The following is a 21272-nucleotide window of genomic DNA, read 5'->3' as shown; positions in this document are numbered from 1 at the left end:
TGCCTTTGAGCTGAGGAATTGTCCAAGATGGATTAAGGCTCTCATCACCACAAGCTACTAAAGTTCAACCTGCTGATATTGACATGCCCTTCAAACGGTGCTTGCACCATTTGATTTATTATTGTCAAATAAGAAATGTCGTGTTTTGTTGGGAGGTGATTGACCAACACCAACTTGTAAATAATAAAAAAAAATGCATGAAAATCACGAATCCATAAGTGAACTTAATGAACCCTTTATTGCTGATTCTAAGCAGCACATATCTAAAGCTCCATCACACTGGATGGACAGAAGGTTATAAGTTCTGCCAAACATTCACTATGAGGTTCTAGTCTGGACTCTGATTGGTCCATTCTCATGCAGAAATATACTTTGATTTAAATGTACCAACTCCTGTCCTAGTTTTAGGTCAGTTTAGGGGGATTTTTATTTATTTATTTTTTAAACAGGCTGTTTCTATACTAATATTTCAACAAACCTCAGAGCTCCAAATATAATCACTGTATTCCAGACAGCAGGACTGAGTTTATAATTGGGATACTTCTTAAGACCAATGTTTGTATTGGATGTTTTTAGGGGCTGAAAACATTTCTATGCCATATGTTTTCCAAAATAAGTTTTCAACTAAAATACTAATTTTCCTTTAAGTTAATTTCTATGGTATTCAATGGTTTATTATATAAGACTTACAAATACATATTAAAGTTATTGGCTGCAAAGTGAAACAATATGGCAAAGATTGAGGCCTACATCTACACATGTTATTTTATATAAGTCAAGACTTAATGCACTGCTTTAATCCGTTTCTGAACGTTCCAACTTTTTATAATAGAGAAATGTTTTATAATAATTAAGGAGGTCTTTTAGTTTGTGTTCAAAGGTTTCAGATTTTCTAAACTGTGGGTCTTATTGACCAAATGTAGCTTTGCTGCTCCTGCTCAGGCAGTATGAACGTGTTATGAATGAGTTCCTTTACAAGAAATCCACTTTTAATCGCATAAGCTACACTACACTCCATATAAAAACATCTCCTTCGGTGAGATTTTCTTTTTTCTTTTAATGCAAACCTTTAATCTGATCCACACACATCCCACCAATACACAGGACAAAATAAGAAGCTCCTGAGAGCTGCACATGCAGCCATACCTAACTAATGCCTCGTTTCCGTTTACTTTATAAACTGCTCAGTGGCACGACCTCAGTTTTGTAACGATGACAGCTGCAAGCTGTTGCGGGTCTGTTAAATGCGGGTTCTTTTCCATGACCGAGTGGACAACGTATGCAGGAAAGATGTTACAAAGGTTCCTGTATGTCTGATACTGGTGATCTGGAATGACGTACCGCTCTTGGTGCTCGGCCGCAGATGGGTTCTCCCACGGCGAGTTCCAGATTTGTTCCATTTTGTCTGGCATGCTGCGGACCATCACCCGCTCGCAGCAAGGCATCAGGCTGTTGCTAAGCGGATATGAATGATATCCGTAGGACTCGTTGCCACACGGCAACGGGTCCCAGCTGGCGTGCTGCTCGCGGCAGAGCGGCGGTCGCCTCTGTCTATTCGGGTTGCTGTCGTACAACCTGGAGTCCGATATGCTGTCCATACGGGTCATACCTAGAGATCGCGTTGGCTGTGAGGACAAAGGTGGGAGGATGTTTTGAGTGAGGGGGTAGTCTCCAGGACAGCTGGAGCGGGCTCCCACCGCCGCATGCTGGATATGAGGCGCTAGGTGTCCCCCGGCCTGCTTACGGGGAGCTTGCTTCGGCTCCTCTTGTCCGTAACTCTGAACTCTGCTCAGGGCTTCGTGGCGAAACCCGTGGGAGAAAGCCTGCATCCTCGCCTGCGCCGGCGCCTGCTGCTGCCCTTTGATGCTCTCCTCCAAGCTGCTGTCCACAGAGCTAGGGTACAGGTCCCCGTAGGAGGAGAACGAGTCACTGTTGGAATGACTGAGGCAGGATTCAGGGCAGTGGCTGGGAGTTCTCTGATACACGTGCTCGTGCTCCATGCTACAGAAACTGTCCACGTTGTGCATGCTGCTCATGCTCATGTTTGAAAAATCGCTGTGGAGCGAGTAGTATCCGTGATCGCTGACGGAGTCATACTTTGGGAACTGTTCACTGTACGTCACAGAGGCGCCGTGACTGTTGGTCACTAAAATGGGGGGGTACTGTATACTAGACATGTGCTCTAGAGAGTTGTGCGCAAACTGCAGAGAGCCTGGAACGGGGCTGCTGGCTGAGCGTGTGTTTAAAGCCCCAGCTGCGTGGCTCTTGGCAGGCTGCATGGTGGGAACGCTGAGAGCAGACACAAGGGAAGGCACTGAATTCGTCTCGGACTTCCGAGCAACAGAGAGCGCCTCTGGAGGTTCACAGGCCACGGAGCGAATGCTGGGATCAGACTGGCGTTTGGGCGCCACTCGTTTGGCTTCCGAGCTGACGTCCCCTTTAACAGCTGCCGGACCCGTCCCACATTTAGCTAAAGCCCCCTCACTCATGGTTTTTACAGCTGACAGCTTGGCAAAGGCTCGCAGCTCGTCGGCCACGGACCGCTGCGGCTGGTTCACGCGCTCCGGATGATAGTACTTGCACTTGTGTCCATATGTGCACTTTTTACCTGGTTTGACAGAAGAACAGTTCACATCACCGACATTTAACGTCATTATGAGGAGGTGCCGTCTTTAAACAGAAACTCACCATAGGGGCAGGGTTGCTTTTTGTGCTCTGGAACGACAGGCTTCTTGCGGAGGAAATTTTCTAAGCTCGGCCCATGTCTTCCCAACGGATCATCAGGCGGCATAAACCTGTTCAAACGGACAAACAAAACTAATTGGGGCCACATTTCAATTCAATCTATGAGGGAAAATTTGCCTTAAAATAACAGATTATCACACCCATTTCCAAAGAACCAAAGATCACAACAACAGCCTGACAGGAAGCCACAAGTACATGGTGGGTCAAAGTTTTTCCCTCACTACAAGCTTAGGTTTGCTGTCATATTTACATATATATCAAAATGATTTTAATGACTAACCTGTTCCTACGTAAAAAAGGTTATAGCTCCTGTGCCAACCAGTAAGTGCCTTTAAATCATTACAATACTTGCCAAATAGCTGTGAAGTAATTTAACAACATTTGAGGGATTCTTATTTATTTATTTTTGCAGCCAATTAATTGAGAATGGGCTTAATGTTGTGCTTTGTGCATCAGACCTGCCGCACAGCTCAGATTTAGGTCATAAACAGGTGGCTGCACATTCTCCATCAGTCCTTCTAGAGAGGCGGAATCATGGTTCCATCTGCAACAAACTGTCCAATGCTCTGCAACAAGATGCATACCTGATATTTCCCCTATACTAAAAGCTGACACTAAAGAAAATGAAATATGAGTTTTTTTTTTCTTGGGCGTGCAGGTGGGGCAGCGGTTTGTGCGCATGACCCATCTACGGAGGCCTTAGTCCTCGATGTGGCCGACCCGGGTTCGAATCTGACCTGTCGTCCTTTGCTGCATGTCTCTCCCCCTCTCTCATACCCCCTTTCCTGTCAGCCTACTGTCCGAAAAAACGAGCCACTGGTGCCGTAAAAACTCAAGTGTATTTCCCCTATATTTGAAAAGGCAGTTAGGTAATTTTACCAATGCTTAAGATAATACATGTTTAAAATAAGAATTAACTAATTTATCAGCTTATTACAATTGGTTAATATGTGATTATTTTATCTTCAAGGACAAAAATATTGATCAAGTCATTTTTACTTTCTTAGTTCAGTTTTGGCAGTCTAATACTAAGCGAATTTATGATGATATGCTTTAAAAGACGAGACTAACTGATTGGTCCTTAGTACCAGTTAAATATTTCATCATAACAATGTACTTAATTATTTAGAAATTACAGTCAGCTTTAAGCTTCAGTCGTATTAACATAAAATCACAGTAATCATCTGTTAGATGAAGAGTCTGAAACATCTGCTTTATGACTCCTTTAATAAACTAAATGCAGGGCTTTTTTCAGGATTTCTTTTATGAAACTACCCTCCCATGGTAAATGACCACTAGAACAGAGACTGGGCACAAGCGAGACAAAACATTGTGCTATGATAGCTAGTAACGGCTTTAGTTTCATCTGTTATAGTTATTCATTTTTAACAGGTAGAAGTATGCCAATTAGCAGGCCTGGTGGGATTAATAACCTTAAACATGTAGAAAGGGAAACTGATTTTTTCTTGCATTAGACCAGGCTGATTTAGATAAATGTCTACCCTAATAAAGGAAATCATTGTTTACTCAGGTAATCCATGTCTGAAGTGTATCAACAAAGAAAAACAGAAGAAATATGTCAAATGTAAGGACTTTTTGAACATATTGAGTAGCTTTAAATGATATAGTTTTTATAATAGCAAACATATTACAAATGAAATATATATTTTCATAAAGACCACAACAAGCCTATAGTGGCTTCGATATAAAAGAGCACCATGCTTCCTTACTTGTCATTGACAAATGAATACATCAGGAGGCGCTCCTCTATAAATTTTTTCCACTCCGGCTTCTCGTTCTGCAAGTCTCTGTAGTTGTCATTTGACACAATAATTCCATCAGAATCATAAGCCAGCTTCACTATGAAGCGATCGTCATAGCACACCACTCTCCGGCCCTGAACTCTTCGAGACGGGGTGAAAACCAGGATTTTCTCTTTCTCCAACTTGCGCAAAATTTCTTGATCTGAAAAAGAAATAAATTGAAGAAAATAAACAAAAAGAAAACTCATTCTAAAACAAAAACAAAGTCACTGCACAAGTATCTAATTGCATAAACATAGATAGTAAACTCAAATTTCAGTGTTATTTACTGGGATTTTATGTGATGATGAAAGGAAAACTATACCTGGCTTTGATTTTTCTGAAGAATAAAAAAATGTGGCACAGATTTTATCCAGCCACTTTAATTTTATACCCCCTAATAAATTCCCAAACAACCGACTGCTGCCAGAAATCCCTTAATTGGTAAACAGTCCATTTGCAAGTCACGTAATCTCCCTATAAATCCAGCTGTTCAGTGAAAACCCTACAGGTCTGTTGGTGAACATTAATGAGCAAACACAGCAGGCACATCAGGGAGAAAACGGAGAGTTTTAAAGCTCTGTTAGGTTATAAAACACCATCTCAAGGTTTCAACAAAATGTTGAGCAGCGACACTGACTCATCTGAAATGGATAATAATATGCGACTAAACTGGACACCTACCAACATCGGCCTGCTGATTAGAAAAGAGTGAAGAAGCCAGAGGAAATTATATCTCCTGTTTGCAACAAGCTAGAATACTTTTTGGCTTATATGAAAAATACTATGAGTGGAGAAAAAAAAAACGATTCTGATCATCGACATAAGTACATCTTCAGCCCTGGGGAAACACGGCGGTGAATATATTATGCTGTGGAGCATGCACAGAGAAAACATTAAGAAGTAGCAGGAAAATTATGGAGCTTAATAAAGGTCATTCCAAACATTTAAGGAGGAGGTGATGCCAAAAGATGTAGCCAGAACTATGATTAAGGTTTTCTTGCAGCTTTTTAGACGAGTCTCTGCTTCAGCACACCCAAGTTGAATAATAAGGTGATTAATAAGGCTATAGATAACTTGATTCCATACTGAGGAGTAGGGTTGTCACGATACTAATCTTTTCAACTCGATACCGATACTAAGTAAAATATTCGATACTCGATGTCATTTTCGATACCACAAGAATAAAAACAAAGAGTCCAAAATTCAACAGACTTTTTTTCATTAATAAACAAAATACAATAAATAGATAAATAAATACAATAAACAATATTTTGAGGTTGTTTGCTGTGCACAATATTAAGCAAGCTTGATAAAAAACTTACAAAATTAAAATTAAGTGTTCATTCCTTGGCTATGCTTTACACACATAACAATGACACTAGCCAAACCAGTTAAAAAACAAAAATAATTCTCAGCAGCTGCACCTGTTACAGAAAAAAGTCTGAAACTGCACAGAATTATTCAATCACACAGTGTTTAGAAAGTGCATTTTCCTCTAATCTGCGCATAAGACGAATGGCTGCTTAGGTGCCACTGGTGGTGGCACTGTATCGATACTTTTGAAAATGAGTATTGTATCCGGATACAACTTTTCAGTATCGATACTTTTTTGAGTATCGATACTTTTGACAACCCTACTGAGGAGCAAAGTTAGCCATTTGATTAAAGTGTGTGGAAGCAGAGACGCATCTCAAAGGTGCAGGAGTTGAAAACCTTGCACAATGTAGATGAAAGCATGTTCACGTCTCAGAAAGGGCTAGTTAAATTTTACCCCATAATACAAATGTGTATCTAGGGCAAGACCTGATATTAAATTGAATCATCCAAAATACTCTTATGCTTGAGCAGATTTGTAAAGAACAATCAAGCAAAATATGGTGTGTCTAGATGAGCAAATCCAATCCAGGCAAACCTGAAAACTAACCACACCAAAGGGAGTTTCTGCAAAGTATTGACTCAGTGGAAATCAGAGCATGTGAACAGAGCGGTTCACATTCTCACTCCCCGCTCAGGAGGACGTTCGCTCATTCGCTCCACTGCTCAAAGTTGCACCAGGAAGCTTCGCTCAAAATCCGCTCAGCGTTCACCTTAATTTTCCTGCCGCTCCTGCGAAATTGCTCCACGCTCGCTCAAATTTTCCTTGTTGTTTCATGTAATTATGCCAGGGCACTAGGACAATGTGACCGATACATGTGTATCGTCTTATTTAACTGGCTGTCAAATTATCTCAATGTTTCCCAGCTGTGAACGTAACCCCTGGATCCACTCATGTTGCCCCATATTTCCTATTTAATTATCAATTAATTTTACTAGACTACATTAAAAAAAGGTCACTTCTTATTGCAAATGAGATAATGGCGTATAATGCACTATTATGTGCTGGGGTCAGTGCCTGCGGCTTGTGCAATATATATATATATATATTTTTAAGGATTAAAAACTATTGGCCTGCAACTGTTTTTCAATTAAAAAAACAAGTCCGGAAAAAAAAAGAAAACCACACTTAAAACAAATGAATGTTATTTTACAAATTTTATAATCCAACATTTTTAATTGACATGAGCGCATCCTCGCTCCGGCCTTTAAATTTTAGAGAACCATGTATCGCTCTCTTTCCAATTCATAATTATGTACTTTTTGTCTTGGCAGCTTTGTGGTTACAATGCTACAAAGAGCGAAGTTTAATGGACGCTTGTTTTTACTTGCTAATCAAACAGCCTTAATGTGAAAGGTCAGCGGCTGCCTGCAGAAACTTTCTATACCTGTAATGAGGGCGTCCGGCCTCGACTGCTCCTTTCTCCATGCGGGGACAAACACAGTGATGTCTTTGTGTCCTTTCTCCCGAAACCATTCGACTGCAAGCTGGATACCGCGACAAGAGAAAACCTCTTTGTTCCCGTGGCTAGAAAAAGAGGGAAGCACAAAATAAGCCTTTAATCTATAGGGAAACAAATAAACAATGAGCAGATCTCTTAATTGTGTGTGAGTCTTTACCTCATTGCCACGTTCGACCCATCGATGACGATAGGCCTGAGGTTATCATACACATCCACAGATTCTTCCTCAACCGAAGCTTCAGGGCTAACAGTCTCTTTAACACAGGGGGACCGTGATATGGGTGTAGCTGTGCTGCTGCTGGGTTGAGCTTCGTGCTCTGCTTTATTCCCGAGGCGAACTAACTCTGCAAGAACGTCATTAATGAGTGCCGCCGCCCCCAGCTTATTGAGCACCGTTTCCACCTGATCTCCAGAATAGCCCAGCTTCAGAGCAAACTCCATCTTGGTTTGGTACTCCTTTTCGCTGGTGGCTTTGGTCCCATGCAGGGCGCCGGAGTCGTCATCGCGGACGTCTTGCAGGGTGCTGCTTTGGGAAAAGCTTGGTCGGTCGAGGCATGGGGAGCGGCATAGCTGGCGGTGAGGCTTGGTGAGGGCCAGAGGCTCTCTCCTCCTGCAGCTGTTGCTGTTGTTGCCCAACTGGGCCCTATAGGGCTGCTGCTGGTGTTGCCACTGCTCTTCCGATTCGCTTTCGGAGCTGCTTCCTTCCTCAGACTCGTCTGTGGCATGCTGGGCCTCTCTTGAGTCAATGTTCTGCTCCCTGCATGGGCGTTTTTCCATTTTGAGCTTCTCCACCATGGACCATGCTGTCATCACGGCCGCGCTGACGCCTCAGCTTCCTGCACCATGCTTCCTCACCGCAGCCACGGAATCATACTCGATGTCGGGACTTTCTTTACGTAGGTCAAAATGGATGGTCAACCCCCCCGTTTCAGCATATAAATGAACTAGGTGATCCTGCAAAGGAGGAAAAACCCAAAGGTCAAAATTTGGGATATGGAGCTAACCTGGAAATACCAATTTATCATCAAGACAGTTTTGTTTTTTTAAACAAATCAGCTTTTTTTTTTTTTTTACTTAATTCTAATTCCCCTTTAAGTCAAAGCTGTATTTATAATGTTTATGCAAAGACATTGAGCATAAATAGCAACAAAATACCCAGAAAGATGTATACATTTTAAAGAGAAAATACCACCAATATAGAGAAAAGTTTTACTGCCTCTTCAACTGACTGCTTTTCTAAAAAGAAAGAGAAAAAAACAACACAGTCTAGTACAAAATGTGCCGATGCACTGCAGAGCAAACCTGCTCTCCATGAGCAGAAGAGCCTTACTGGCCTCACAAGCAATGCTTGAGCCAGTCACACATGAAGTGAGTGCACGAGTTAGAATAACCTGAAAACGTGTGGGCTGAGCAGCGTATCCCTGCGCCTGCAGCCCTCCGACAGACAATCGCAACTGAGCAGAATCCCACAGGGAGCGCGGGCTGTTTTTAAGGGTAAAGCGGTGCGGCTCTGCAGAGGAGCCTACAGTGTAGCGCACGCAACACTGTTGTTCTGCTGAGAAACAAACACTGCCGCACATACCGGCAATCAATGTTTATGGGAAGTGCTTTAACGATAAGACACGCTAGAACACACTTTCCTCTAGTCTTGCAGAGACTACGGAGAGCTTCAAGCTTCGAGAGGCGCAGCCCATGATGTGCGTTGCTTAGCAACACAGCCTTGTCATCAGCTAACTCCTTTTACCAGTCACGACTAACACAAACACGTCTCATCGTGTCTCTTTATACAGCCTTTAAAGACTGAACATTTTCTGTTACAATGAAGTTAGCTGATCATGCTGATCCAGCAAGAAATAGTGTTTTTTGACTGCCTGTTGGATCCTGTGCCAACACAATGTCCTCCACTCATAGAAATAACACATTAACACTGTTGGGGTGGGGGTGTGCGGTCAGTCAGCAGCTGAATTAATGCGTCTTTGTGTTTGGGCGGGCTTAGGCCACCTGACTGCAACTTTTATGACAAGCGTGAAGGACGAGGCTGTGGTCTGAATAGCTAAACAGGAAGCTGAAAGCAAGGCGCACTGAGCCTCTCTGCTGTGGAACTCGGGAGAGTTGGTGGCAGAGAACAGCTCACACTGCCTACTGTCGTTTGAGTCATTTTGTGAGCGTTTTTCGACACATGTCCAAAGCAGCAGAGCTCTGTCGAATTCCTCTCCCTTCCACCTCCAGATTCGCAGGCTTCGTCTCAGCAAGGCCTCTGGGCCGTCTCTGCACATGCATCATTTCATGTTTCATAGCAACAAGTTGAAGCAGGACAACGAGGACGTTATCTGTTGTACTCGAACAGAGTGGATTAACTCCCTCTCTCGCTTTTTCTATTTACAAACAAATTGCGAAACTGTAACTTAGAAATTTTGAAAACTTGCTTTCAGATAAACGATAGCTGAAATAATAAGAGACACCCCGTGTTTTTATCCTGATGACTTTCAATTTCAGTTCTTTGCCGGTTTATGCAGAAATGCAACTATCCCTTCTGAGAAAACCCCTTTGTCAGAGCAGAATAAAATGGAGGGTGTACACAGAAGTGAGAAAAGTCACAAAACAGCTGACATTAGAAGTTTATCTGATTACTTTATTGTTTCTTCTTTTAAAAAACAAAACATAAAGTTCAATCTTTGCAGTTCTTTTTTTTTTTATACATACTTCTAAGAAAATCCACCTGCCATTGCTTACCTGTTGTTTATCCCTGGCTAGAGGATCCAGAAATGTCTACTTAGACTGCTTTCATTAAAACACACAGCATAACATTGACTACTACTTTTCCAGCAAACGCAAAAAAACTATAACAATATTTCAAATAAAGTTCATAACTGGGGATCTTTTCCATTCCTATTCTTCAAAAGAAGAGAAAAAAAAATGGTTTTGATCAGACGGTGGTACTGTTCTTCCACCATGTGACACATTGGACCAGTGAGATTTCTGCTGCTTTATCAGGTTGAACAGCAATCATTGCCCAACTTCGCACAATGGATCAGACTGCGCTTTTTCACAGATACAGCAATCAAAATAGCTGCTAAAAAGTCAAAAGAGCACATAGACAAAAGGAAAACAGCTGACTTTGCAAAGCGTAAAGTTTATATGTGCTTCAATACTTTACTTTATAAGAAGATACCCATCACTCAAATTCATTTGCTAAATTAAAAGGAGGCGCCAAATTTCCTAACGTCACATTCACCAGGGGCATCTTATAATGGCTTTCTACACCAAAGCAGAACTTTGCAGCACTGGGTCGCCCTTACGGCACCATAACAAAGCAGAAATCATAATGAAACCTTACACTCCCCCAAACTGTTTGCCGCTGTTCCTCGATATGCTCTGTGATCCAAAGTGAACAGATTTTTATTTTTATTTTTTGGAAAACTGAATCTAACAAAAATGAAACCAATAAAATTATCAGCTTTAATACATCTCAGCATATGTTTCCAACCTCGATCTGATCTCTGATCAGAAAACATACTGTTGTCTGATGTGTTTGATGGGTGTTTAGAGGCTTTCAGGGGGGAAAAAGCAGATAATCTAAAGTTAACCCACTAATAAACTACTAAATATATATTTAAAAAAATGGAAACCATAATTTTTAATAACATATATATAATGCTTCCCTTTAATTAATAAATATATAAACAAACCCTCAGTGAACCCACTGACTGGAGTGTTTTATAGATATTTGCTGCACAGAATCATCCAACAAGTTGACACGACAGCATAAAAAAACAGCATCTAGAGTGTAGAAAATATAAACAGAGGAACAGAAACCGGAAACATGACACCACATAATAAATTATATTTAAGTATTTTCTCACACAGCTGTCTTGACTTCAGTGCAGAAGCCTTTACCAATCCCAGAGTATCTGCTGTGACAGCCGCAGGCCTGAGTTACATTTAGCAACCGAAGCTACTCTCACATTCTGATATTATAGAGCTAGGATAACGGTTTCTGCTCTGCATATTTATGGGCTTTATAGCAGCTAATTCTAAGGGAAAAAGGTCAACATTTGTTACTTTTGTGCTGCTACAGCTTGTCAGGCAACAAACCCCCCCCTCCCTCATACTTGAAGTAAACGGTATCGCCGCCTAGCTAACCCCCCCGCCCCCCCTCTATTAGCCAACTAAGTGGAAATCACAGGCTACCTTCGATGCTAACGCTGGTTAGCATCAGCTGCTGAGCATCTGCTAATAATCTGGCCGTTTTACTAGCAGTAACTTGAAATAAAGTTGACGGTCATTGAATAATTCAGGCAACAACAACACATCACGACTCTCTGCACACTGCGTACATACCTCGCTGCCATGGTTAGCTTCAGACGGCGCTCATCATCCTCCTCCTCCTCCTCTCACCTTGTTGCTGTCATCCTCCTAACGGTTGTGTTGTGCTGCCATTGGCGCTGCTGTCGCAGTCAGCCCCGGGTTGCCAGATAAGCTGTGGGATGAAAACAGTTTCTCTAACTTTGCTTTCTTTCTCCGGCAGCTCAAATAAGATGCTCGGTCCTTTCTGCCTGTAAACCACAGTTTACCCAACCGACAAACTTATTAGCTGAAAAATGCTGCCTTTTCTAAATAAAAGCTGCGTTAAAAATCACAGCCTTTTCAACGCACTTAGCAGTGGCGGTTCTGGAACACATTTACCAGGGGGGCAGGTTTTTTATTTTACTTATTTATTTATTATTATTATTATTTGAGGCTACGGAAGAAGGTTAGGGCCACTGAAAAAAAAGTGAACTGATTTTCAAATATTATTTCAGTTCAATATAGGGGAAAAGTAAGAATTCTGAGAAAAAAGTTGGAATTCTGAGATTAAAGTCAGAATGTGAGATTAAAGTCAGAATGTGAGATTAAAGTCAAAATGCTGAGATTAAAGTCAGAATTCTGAGGAAAAAAAGTCAGAATTGTGAGATTAAAGTCGGAATTGTGAGGAAAAAAGTCAGAATTCTGAGAGAAAATTTACAATTCAGAGAAATAAAGTCAGACATCTGAGATTAAAGTCAGAATTCTCAGAAAAAAAAAACTCATACTATGAGATTAAAGTCAGAATTCTGACTTTTTTTCGAATATTACATTCGGATAAAATAAAAAAATCAGTTAACTTTTTAAATTTGGCCTTAATCCTCTTCCGTAGTAGGTAATTAATAGCCTGGGTGCCAGTCCGAACTTAGTCCCGCCCACAACGTTTGAGTTCGGGGAAGTTCGGTCTGGCTCTGCTCCATAGTAGCGCGAGTATTATCGCCCACTGTCAGGCGATCCAATCAAATTGTCAGGGCGGGCTTTATACGATGATGGACAGATGATCAAGAGTAACGTAATCAACCACGTGACCAAAGCGCGCTTGGGTGACAACAATAATGGCTGCCGCTGGAGAGTTTCGGTGGGTAGATTCTGCTATTAGGTCTGTTCTAGAAGATATCGACAGCAAATTTATTTTAAAAGAGGAACAGAGAAACGCGATCAAGGCTCATCTTCTTGTTATAGGCGTGCAACTGCACGCTTTGATTTTTGTGGACAACAACTATGCCTCGCTTAACATACGTCACGCACTCCGTTGCTCTTATTGGTTGTAGATCTATCCAATTGGGTGCAGAGGCATTTTTTTTCCTGGTTCGTTCGAAACACGCCCCATAATCACAGCTCTATGGAGCAGTATCAGACTCATATTCTGACTAGAATTGAGTCGGACTACGTCAGGCTAGGTAATTAAATGAAAACCGTGCAAAATAAACTACATAGAGTTAGGGTTACAAAATACATAGAATTACTTCACTCATATTTACGGAAGAGCCACTGAAAAAATAAAAAGTTAACTGATTTTTAAATTTTATTTCAGTATGAGAAAAAAATTCTGACTTTAATCTCGGAATTCTGACTGAATTCTGAAAGATAACAAACATGTTAGCATCAAGCCATAGCTATGTCTGTTTTAGAGACTAAACCAGCTCTCTAGGTTTAATGACCTTCTGCTCTTCCATTAAAGAAGTAGCATCACCAGGGACCCCTCTGGCATGTAAAAAGTCGCCTAATTCCGTAATTTTCCACAAATGTGTTACTGGCCCTCCCAAACAACTCACATCTTTGTCTGTGAAGCTGAGTGCTCCCACATCTCTTCCTTCATGGTGCCCATCTACATCAAGATCCAAAATTCTGGGATTAAAGTCAGAATTCTGAGAAAAAAGTCAGAATTCTGGGATTTAATCTCAGAATTCTGACTTTTTTTTCAGAGAACAATTCTGAGATTAAAAGATATATATATATATATATATATATATATTGTTTAATACATATAAAGAAAAGTTATCATTTTCAAATGATTTTAAATGATTAAATTCTTTGTTTTAATAAGTATTTTTAATTATTTGATCGGATATTTAATTATTTAATTGTGCACTGTACAATTAAATGGTATATTTAATAGTTGAATCAGTATTAGAGAAAACTTAATGTAAAAAAAAAGTCAAATCTATTTACTTCGTGATACATTTTATTTTATGGGACGTTCATATTTGTGTATTTTATGTTGTGTTTTGGCCCTCCTGATTTAAAAGTTACAGTTAGAGACATAAGTCAGCAAAATTAACTGCTGAAACAAGAGCTACGTTTCCCAAAATTGTACCACAAATGGAGCTGCAGCATTTCCCCGCCCTTACCTGTTGCTGCAGCTCCACTATCTGAAGGAAGGTTAATTAAAAAAAATGCAACATTTGTAAACATTTTGGTATGTGAGAAAAATCGGTGTTGTTGAAACAGATAAGCCACATATTACAGAAAGGTTGTTTTGTGGTTTTTCCACTTTAAAAACAAACTAAAAGATAGTTTATGTTTTAATTTTCATGTAATTATTCAATAGCAAAGGTAGTTTATGCTGGAAATGAGAATATCTGATGATCAGCAGTTCTCTTCTTTCAAGAGATAAAAAAACTGATAAAAACTTTATAGAGCCCCTGCCTCTTCCCCAGATTGCTGTGCACTGCTGGTCAGCTGGCTGAAAAGTTGCTACACCTTCCCCTTGTTTAGAAGCAAATACATTTGAAAATATTTATGCAAAAAAAAAATAATCTCAGCATCTTTTGCCTGGAAATTTCAGGACCTCTGAGCATCATTCTTGTTATGGCAACTGTTTAAAGCAGGAATAATCTGAAAAAGACATTAATCAGTGGTTTCAGCTAACCGTTAGCTTGTGTGGGTCTAATACCGGGCGATATCCAACAGAAAGCCACATTTAAAGCACAGGAAGCTGTTGATGTGCAAAGAACTGTTTAACATTTGAACCTGAAACTGTAAACTTCTCATAAGTGGTGGTGTAAACATGCTAGCCCATGCGGGGAGCCTGATAACCGATTTAACGTCTAGGCGTACTTTCAACCACAGACTTGGTAAGCAGGCTATTTAATGTCACGGTGGAGCCAGTTACTAAAAGAAGTGAAACAAAAGAAAAATAAAGCCAAAAGAAAATAAACACGTTATCACTTTAATTCTCAGGTAAGGCAGTTTTCTATTTGGACAAAACTGTAACAGATTTTCAGTGAGCCAATACAACTCAATAAAAAGAAAAGGGAAAAAAGGGAAAAATCAAAATACAGCATTGACAATTTGTAACAGTTCTATACATATTACAGTCTACAATTAAAAATATAAATACATCGTGTTCTACATGAGAAAAAAGTCAAAACAAAAACAGCCATCCTTAAAATGTGACATCAGTTCCAAACAAAAACCCTCAAACCTGTGGATTCAGAGTTAAAGAGCAACTCAACAACCGAGTGCTTCATTATAGCTAGCCTTTTATTCAAATAAAGCGAACAAGAAAAGATACAGCTAAAGGTTTATGCTCTTTTCAAATCTGTAGCAAACAGATTCTTCTTTTTAATTGCCTCCAAGTAGGTTTTTATGTAAACAATATTTCGCTTTTCTCTATTTGCATGTGAAAGGAGGTAAACAAATATGGTTGCTTTGCCTTGCAAAGCTCCTTTAGGTAAATGAATTGTGACAGCTGAAGTAAAAACATCACGACTACCTTACATTAGCACAACCGGTCCATCTGTACATGCCCTATATTAGCTTATACTGCTTGGGATTACAGAAACAAATAAGCTGACAGGCATTTCTGTGACCAAGTAAATACATTTTAAATCTAAAAAATAAATTAAAGTCTTGAGATATTTATCTTTTTAAATTGATACGGTGCCGTTTTCTTCCTTAAAAACGAGCTGATATGCAACTAAAACTAGAGACAGAGCTCCCTACTGTGAAGAGTGAAAGTAACAAATTGCAAACATGAACAAGATCAGGCTTTTAAAAGAAAAGGATTAATTGTTTAAAGGGAACAGTGAGAAAAGTAAGTCGCCAGCTGCTGCAAGGCTGCTGCAAGGCTGATGAACGGCGATAATGCAGAACAGAGTGTGGCATTAGTGTTTAGGTCCGAATGTGCAACATTCCAGTTAAATTCAACAGCCTCATGAAACGGCAGTATTGCCATTTTAATTATCTTCTCCTCAAACCCTTTGAGCCAAGAGCTATGGAAGCTATGTGCAAACATATCAGGTACAGTGCAAATGCCCAAAGGAAAAAAAATAAACTCTGACTCCCAAGCATTCACCAAGTATTTGATGCAGCACGTTTTTCTTATTGCACACATCTGGATTGCTTTTAAAGTCTGACTCCTCTTATCCAACATAGCAGGATGATAAAAAAAAAAAAAAGAAAAATTCAAAATTCAAAAACAGATATCCTTTGGATGAAGACAAAAAGCTGCTTTGAGTCAGTTTGCTGCTTTGCAAGGTCAGATTAATGAGTTCCTATTTTAAGAGAATCTCCAATACACCTAATTTCTCTTCATTTTTGGTTGTGAAGACATGTTAGGATAAAAAAAAAATGCATGTTTTACAGAAACTTAAATCCATTTGATTTGCAGCCCTTAAAAATACAAGGACAAATAAACTATAGAGCTCTGTGTTTAGGAGATGTTTTACGATATAACAGCAGTTCTCTAAAATACAGTCAACCAAAATTTGGGATATAAGATGGCTTATTGCAGAAAAAAAAAAATCAGCTAGTCCAAAAAATAAACGGTATAAAACTAATTCCCTAGTAGTTGACAGATTCAAACAGACCAACATAACTGTGAAAACTACTTTGACTTGAATTGACACGTCTGGAGCAAAACACACCACAGCAGACAGCTCCAGCACCAAGTCTAAGGCATTCACAAACAGGCAAAATGGTAAAATGACCAGTACCCTGTAAATGCACTCTATGGCAGAAATATATGATTTACACTCCATCGCAGGTGATTTTTGTGTCTTTTCTTTGTTAAGGATGACCTTAAACAGGGGTTTACTAGACGTCTAGCTCTTAGGGTTCTGCCTCTACCATTCTCTGGCAAACATCCTCCTCCTTCGTTCCAAAGGTGCTATGAGGAAGACAAGAATCTGACCTCAAAGGTGGATGACGCTGCCTACTGTAGCATTCTTTATTCTCAGAGACTAAATCGCAGCTCAGCCCATCTGACATCGAGCAAAAATACTGCGGTTGCTTGTGATTAACTTGGGTTCGACTGAGACTCTGGACGTTTTCAGTGATTTTTCCATCTGGGGCAGTCACTTCTGACCTGGTCTGCCATGACGAGGTCATGTTGTTACCGTCTCTGACCTCTGGAGTGGACAGGACTACATTCTTTCTATAATACGGTGAACAGCTGCGCTCAGAGTCCTGCTCAGAAGCCATGGCCGGCCTGTTCTCTCTGTATGTTTCAGGTGTATTCGACTCAAGGTTATCTGTATCCAGAGACCTGCTCCTCCTGTCCAGAGACAGGGAATTGGACACGGACGCGTTCACCCGGGGAGCACTCAAATGCCGTGGCAGACTAGCAACAGCCCAGTTGTTACTGATCACACTCCGCTCATACAGGTCGAACATTTGATAATCACATTCAGCATATGCATCCTTTTGTAGGTAGCTTTCGTTGAACTCCTGATAAGATGACGACCCGTCCTCCTCCAGCTCCATGTGGATCTGCTCGTCGTATTCCCCCTCGTTGTGCAGGTCTACAACGTCAAACGTGACTATAGTCGGTAAGGCATCCATGTTTGGGGTGAAAGTGGCGCTCCTTTCCAAGTCGTCCACTTCGCCGCTCAGCTTGCCGAGCATCTGGGTGCGTTTCGTGTAATCCACAAGTGCTTGTGAGAAACACACAGTCTGCCCATCCTCCATGTAGCTGCTAGATTCTTCAGCCTGAGAGCTGATATTTTTGTACGGTAACGCCACAGGTTTGTTCTCTTCAAGATGGTCTTCTTTGGGTTCACAGAAGGTCTCAAAGTCCGGGTCTGACGTGCTTCCAAACGATAAACTGCTGCTTCTTTTCTCACACTCTGCATTGATGGGTTTTGTTATTTTGCCAGCAGAAGCGTGCGTGTTGCCTTTTTCATCAAAAACCCCCGCTTTATGACTGTTCATGTTGACTGATGTTTGTGTTTTTGATTTCAAATTACAGTTTTCGTTTCCTCTGATATCCTGATTTTTACTGAATGGACTAGACACTTCTCGAAAATCCTCTTTGTACAGATCAGCATTAATCCCTAAGTGACTCATTTCTGGGACAAAGACAGAATCTGTTCCGTCGATGGGCTCTGCTAAATACTCGCCGTGTTTTAAACTAGGAATTTGGGATTTGCTTTCATAATGAGGGCTTATGAGACTCTCATCTGGAGCAAACAGTTCATAAAGGGCATCCCCGCTGTAGCTGTCTCTGGGTAATCTCCCTGATCTTTTTTCTTGCCCTTCGTCTGGCCCTGGCGTTGTTGAATCATAATAGCCTTCGTCGCTATTGGGTCCTGATTCCTGATGCTCGCTTTGGGGAGTTAAAACGTCAGCGATGGATGACGTGTCCATAGCGCCGGGATGCTGTGTGCTGCTGCTGCTGTTCAGCACATCCACATTGTGTGAACTTGTCAGCTCGGTTTGGGTCTGATCCGGATCACAGCCACAGTGGACTGCCTCTGAGGTGCTGCTTCCCCAGATTTCTTGAAGACAGGTTGCATCCAGATCTTCAGGGGAGGCCATCTCTTCACCACCGCCCTGATAGGTGAGATAACAAGAGGCCCTCTTCCCTCCATTTCTGCTCCTCTCTCCAGAAACGGTGCTCTCTGTGATGCTGTCGTCCTCCTGATCTGCAATGATGTCCCCACAACCCGTGAGGGAATCGAAGCTCTTTAACGATGAAACCTCCCCAAACATCAGGTTCAGCTGGTCTGACGAGCCAGTGGGCGTTTCAGACCCCGTCTGAAGTTTCAGACAAGGCTCACTGGACCTTCTAGAGGTGTTGTCATAAACACCAGAAGTTACCACTTTAAATTGACTGTCCTCATGTTTGTCGTCGCACAGCAGAGGCTCAGACTTTGGGCTTTCTTTCTCCACTCCGCTCTCAGGGGCTTTTGAATCAACACGACTACATTCAAGACCCATGGAAATGTCGCGCAGATCCTCTACAGACTCAGGCACGTCAGGCTCAGATTCCAGGCACTCTGTGGCACTGCAGCGTGGGTCGTGTTGAACAGGCACCTCTTTCTGGCATTGAGGAGACACGTTAGTGTCACTTGTACAATTATTTCTCAGGCTTCTGTGATGCCTAAAACTTTGAAATAGACTCCTAAAACTTTTTCTCTGCCGACCGAGGGTCAGAGATTTCTGGTCTGGGGTTGGGTGACTACATTCACCTTGACAGCCACTGGGGAAATCTCCACTTGCACCCCTGTGATACTGAAGGTCTCCAGTGGAGACATAGCCACTGCCTAAAGCACCATCATCGCTGACCTTACTTAGCCCATCATGTGTTCTGCTTTTTCCAATTCCTCTCTTGCTGGACCACTTGTTCTGATTCTTATTCCTCCCTCCAAAGAAACTTGGTAAAATGCAGATACCTTTACGAACGCTAAAAAACGTCAAGGCAGTCCTGAATTTTCCTGCTTTTGGAGACTTTCCAGCTTCATTGACTGGGTCTGGTTGAAGCTCTTCTGTGACACCATCAGGCCCAGTTCCTGAAAGCTGCCTGGCAACAGTGGGTGAACCCTTGCGGTCACTTGGTTGTTTCTCCATCTGGTGGGAACTCATGGCTGCGTCCTTCAGACAGAGGAGGGCTTGACAGCAGTCACAATAGCTTCAACATCAACAGGTCTTCCTCATTTCAGCCCTGCAAGAAAAAAATTTGAACCAATAAATCAGAGAACAAGCAACATTAACAACTGGAATCTAATTGCAACAGCATGGTGGTGGTGGTACCACCATACTGAGCGGCAGTTCAGCCACCAAACTGGATAGAATACTGTCAAATGCTTCAAGTATACAATCATGTAAGAGATAACTTACAATCTCTGAAAAGTTTTTCATTTACTATTCTTCACTTTCCAAATCCCTAATGGTATGAATGTTTTTTTCTGATATATCGTGGATCTTACTCTTTTCTCTACAGGCCAGTTTAAATTTTTATAAAAACTTTCAAAAATATACTCTAACACTCAAAAGTTTTAGAACATTCCTATTTTCCTGTTAACATCACAATTGTTCAAATAAAAGCTTGAAATTGTGTTGAACTTTAAAACAGATGAGGGAACCCAAAAATTGGAATAAATATGTTAATTTCAGACAAAAAAAAAACAACCTTTATGAGGAAATACAAACTGGGTTAAAAATGTAAAAGTGTTCTGCTCCAATGAGGGTTGATCATGCACTAAAAGCTTATGTCAGTAAATCCTGTATTACAAACAACACCGTCTGTGACATAAAGCAGTACTGGAAGAGTTAAAGTGACTCTGATGGCAGCCAGCTGCTATAGAGTTTGTCTCTTTGACCGCAGAAGTGAACAAACTGCTGTACCAAGCCAGAAGTTGGGTCTTATTTTATTGCAAAAAGTGGTGTGTACAAAAATGTTGAAAAAAATTTAAATTATCTCTACAGGCCTTTCCGATTGAGAAAGACAAAGAAGAGCCAAGGTTCTAGTGAGGACTATTTTTTCCTCATAAACAGCTACACAGAAACTCGAGGAAACTCTTCACAGGAAGAGGTCTGGCAGACCCAAAGCCACATCTGAATTGTTGGGAGTTTCTGACTGAGTCTGATCAAGTTTGCTCTCAGGATCGGCAGCAAACAGGACAACCGCATCAAGCACAGCTTAACAGTCATCCTAAACATCAATCCTCAATTCAAACTGTGAAGAGAAGACTTTGAGCAGCAGGTTTGACAGGATGAATTGCAGCTAAGATCCCAGAATAAGACAAAAAGGCTTGCCCCAGGCACAAATCACTGCCTTTGGATGTCTGAAGCCTGGCAGAAAGCATTACAGCCTGATAAATGAAAATGTGATATATTGGTTCTTCAGGCAGGATCCTCGGTATGACATTTAGCAAGCAAAGGATTGTTTCAAAGTGTCAAACACGGAGGAGGAAGTTTGATGGTCTGGGTATGTTTTACTGGACCCAGAATTCTGAGGTGAAAGTGAGAATTCTGAGCTGAAAGTCAGAATTCTGAGATTAAGTTGAATTCTGAGATTAAGTTGAATTCTGAGATTAAGTCAGAATTCTGAGATTACGTTGAATTCTGTCGAAAAAGAAAGTTAGAAAAAAAGTGAGAATTCTGAGGTGAAAGTCAGAATTCTGAGGTTAAAGTCAGAATTCTGAGGTGAAAGTTGGAATTCTGAGGTGAAAGATGGAATTCTGAGATTGAGTCAGAATTCTGAGATTAAGTCAGAAGTCAGAGAGCAAGTCATAATTTTGGGGTGAAAGTGAAAATTCTGAGGTGAAAGTCAGAATTCTGAGATTAAGTCAGAATTCTGAGATTAAGTCAGAAT

At 41.0% G+C, this 21272-nt stretch overlaps 2 protein-coding genes across 2 annotated transcripts; both read right to left on the bottom strand.

The window, feature by feature from the left end:
- Positions 1 to 443: 443 nt before the first annotated feature.
- Positions 444 to 11965, bottom strand: zc3h12b (zinc finger CCCH-type containing 12B). The gene is made up of 6 exons (XM_015403461.1): positions 11729 to 11965; positions 7545 to 8341; positions 7313 to 7452; positions 4476 to 4710; positions 2689 to 2795; positions 444 to 2608 (listed from the first exon to the last, which is right to left on the bottom strand). The coding sequence occupies exons 2-6, from the start codon at positions 8195 to 8197 to the stop codon at positions 1185 to 1187; spliced, it is 2559 nt and encodes an 852-aa protein (XP_015258947.1). The 5' UTR covers positions 8198 to 8341; positions 11729 to 11965; the 3' UTR covers positions 444 to 1184.
- Positions 11966 to 14897: 2932 nt separating this feature from the next.
- Positions 14898 to 19614, bottom strand: LOC107103673 (APC membrane recruitment protein 1-like). Its single transcript, XM_015403465.1, has one exon. The coding sequence runs from the start codon at positions 19538 to 19540 to the stop codon at positions 16787 to 16789; it is 2754 nt and encodes a 917-aa protein (XP_015258951.1). The 5' UTR covers positions 19541 to 19614; the 3' UTR covers positions 14898 to 16786.
- Positions 19615 to 21272: the final 1658 nt, after the last annotated feature.

This window comes from Cyprinodon variegatus, unplaced genomic scaffold (genome assembly GCF_000732505.1).
Source record: "Cyprinodon variegatus isolate N-32 unplaced genomic scaffold, C_variegatus-1.0 Scaffold1502, whole genome shotgun sequence".
NCBI lineage: Eukaryota > Metazoa > Chordata > Actinopteri > Cyprinodontiformes > Cyprinodontidae > Cyprinodon > Cyprinodon variegatus.
This window is presented reverse-complemented; position numbering and strand designations above follow the sequence as displayed.